General features: G+C 56.9%; 1 protein-coding gene across 1 annotated transcript in view; it reads left to right on the plus strand.

Moving 5' to 3' along the window:
* Window positions 1-436, plus strand: part of CDCP2 (CUB domain containing protein 2) — a 13,795-nt gene extending 13,359 nt beyond the window's left edge. The window contains exon 6 of the mRNA XM_069093287.1: window positions 110-436. Coding sequence (XP_068949388.1) covers window positions 110-436 — 327 coding nt within the window. The remainder of the gene's footprint in view (window positions 1-109) is intronic.
* The last annotated feature ends 609 nt before the right edge of the window (window positions 437-1,045 follow it).

Genomic DNA, 1,045 nt, shown 5'->3' on the forward strand with positions numbered 1-1,045 from the left:
CCCCCTCATTCAGGGAGCCCAGCCCCCCTCATTCAGGGAGCCCAGCCCTTAGACCAGCTCCGGGAAGGAGCACACTCCTCTCAGGGGCTCTGGGCTGGCTTTTTTTCAGAAGAGAAACAATACGGCCGTGATCATCAGCGTCCTGTACATCGACTTCTCGGGTGTGGCTGGACAGGAAGACATCCATGAGTATGAGCTACGCTGTGAGCCCCGGAAGAAGGAGGCCTCAGTGCACCTGCTGTCTGGCTCCAGCTGGCTCGGCCCCTATGGCACTGCCGAGCACCTGTTGGAAGCCCCACCTCAGGCTGACGCCAAGGCACAAGGGCAGCCGGGGACTGGTGTGACCCAGGACACCAGTGACATCGTCTTCCTAGCCATCTGTATCCTGGCTGGAATTCTCATGATCATTGCCATTGTAGGGCTGGTACTGCTGTGATTGTGGTAGAGAGAGGGGAAGGCATGGAGGAGGAAGAATGAAGAAGCCAGGGACCCCGGTGTTTGGGCCAGCTGGAGCTACAGGGATGGATCTGACCAATGAGAGGGTAACATAACATTAGGACAGGCAGGACATAGCATGTTACAATGTCAGAGCTGGGAGGGGCCTTAGAACAGGGGATGTCAGAGCTAGGAAGGGCCTTAGAACAGAGGACGTCAGGGCTAGGAAGGGCCTTAGAACAGAGAATGTCAGGGCTTGGAGGGCCCTTAGAACAGGGGATGTCAGGGCTGGGAAGGGCCTTAGAACAGGGGATGTCAGGGCTGGGAGGGGCCTTAGAACAGGGGATGTCAGGGCTAGGAGGGGCCTTAGAACAGGGAATGTCAGAGCTGGGAGGGACCTCAGAATCCAATTCAGTACAGTTTTAGTCAACAAGCTGCTGGGCAATGGGAATACAAGATCAGAAGGCCACTAACCCTGGCCTTACCCTGTCTTGGGCAGGCAGCACAGCACTGTTGAAAACAGGCTCAGTCTGGGTTCAGGGGCCTTGGGTCTGAAGCCCAACTCTGCCTCTTTGGGACCAGAGGTAAGGCCCTTCCTCTCTCTGGGCCT

This window comes from Petaurus breviceps, unplaced genomic scaffold (assembly GCF_028583685.1).
Source record: "Petaurus breviceps papuanus isolate PSGF00001 unplaced genomic scaffold, PetGlider_PUasm1.0 208, whole genome shotgun sequence".
Taxonomy (NCBI): Eukaryota; Metazoa; Chordata; class Mammalia; order Diprotodontia; family Petauridae; genus Petaurus; species Petaurus breviceps.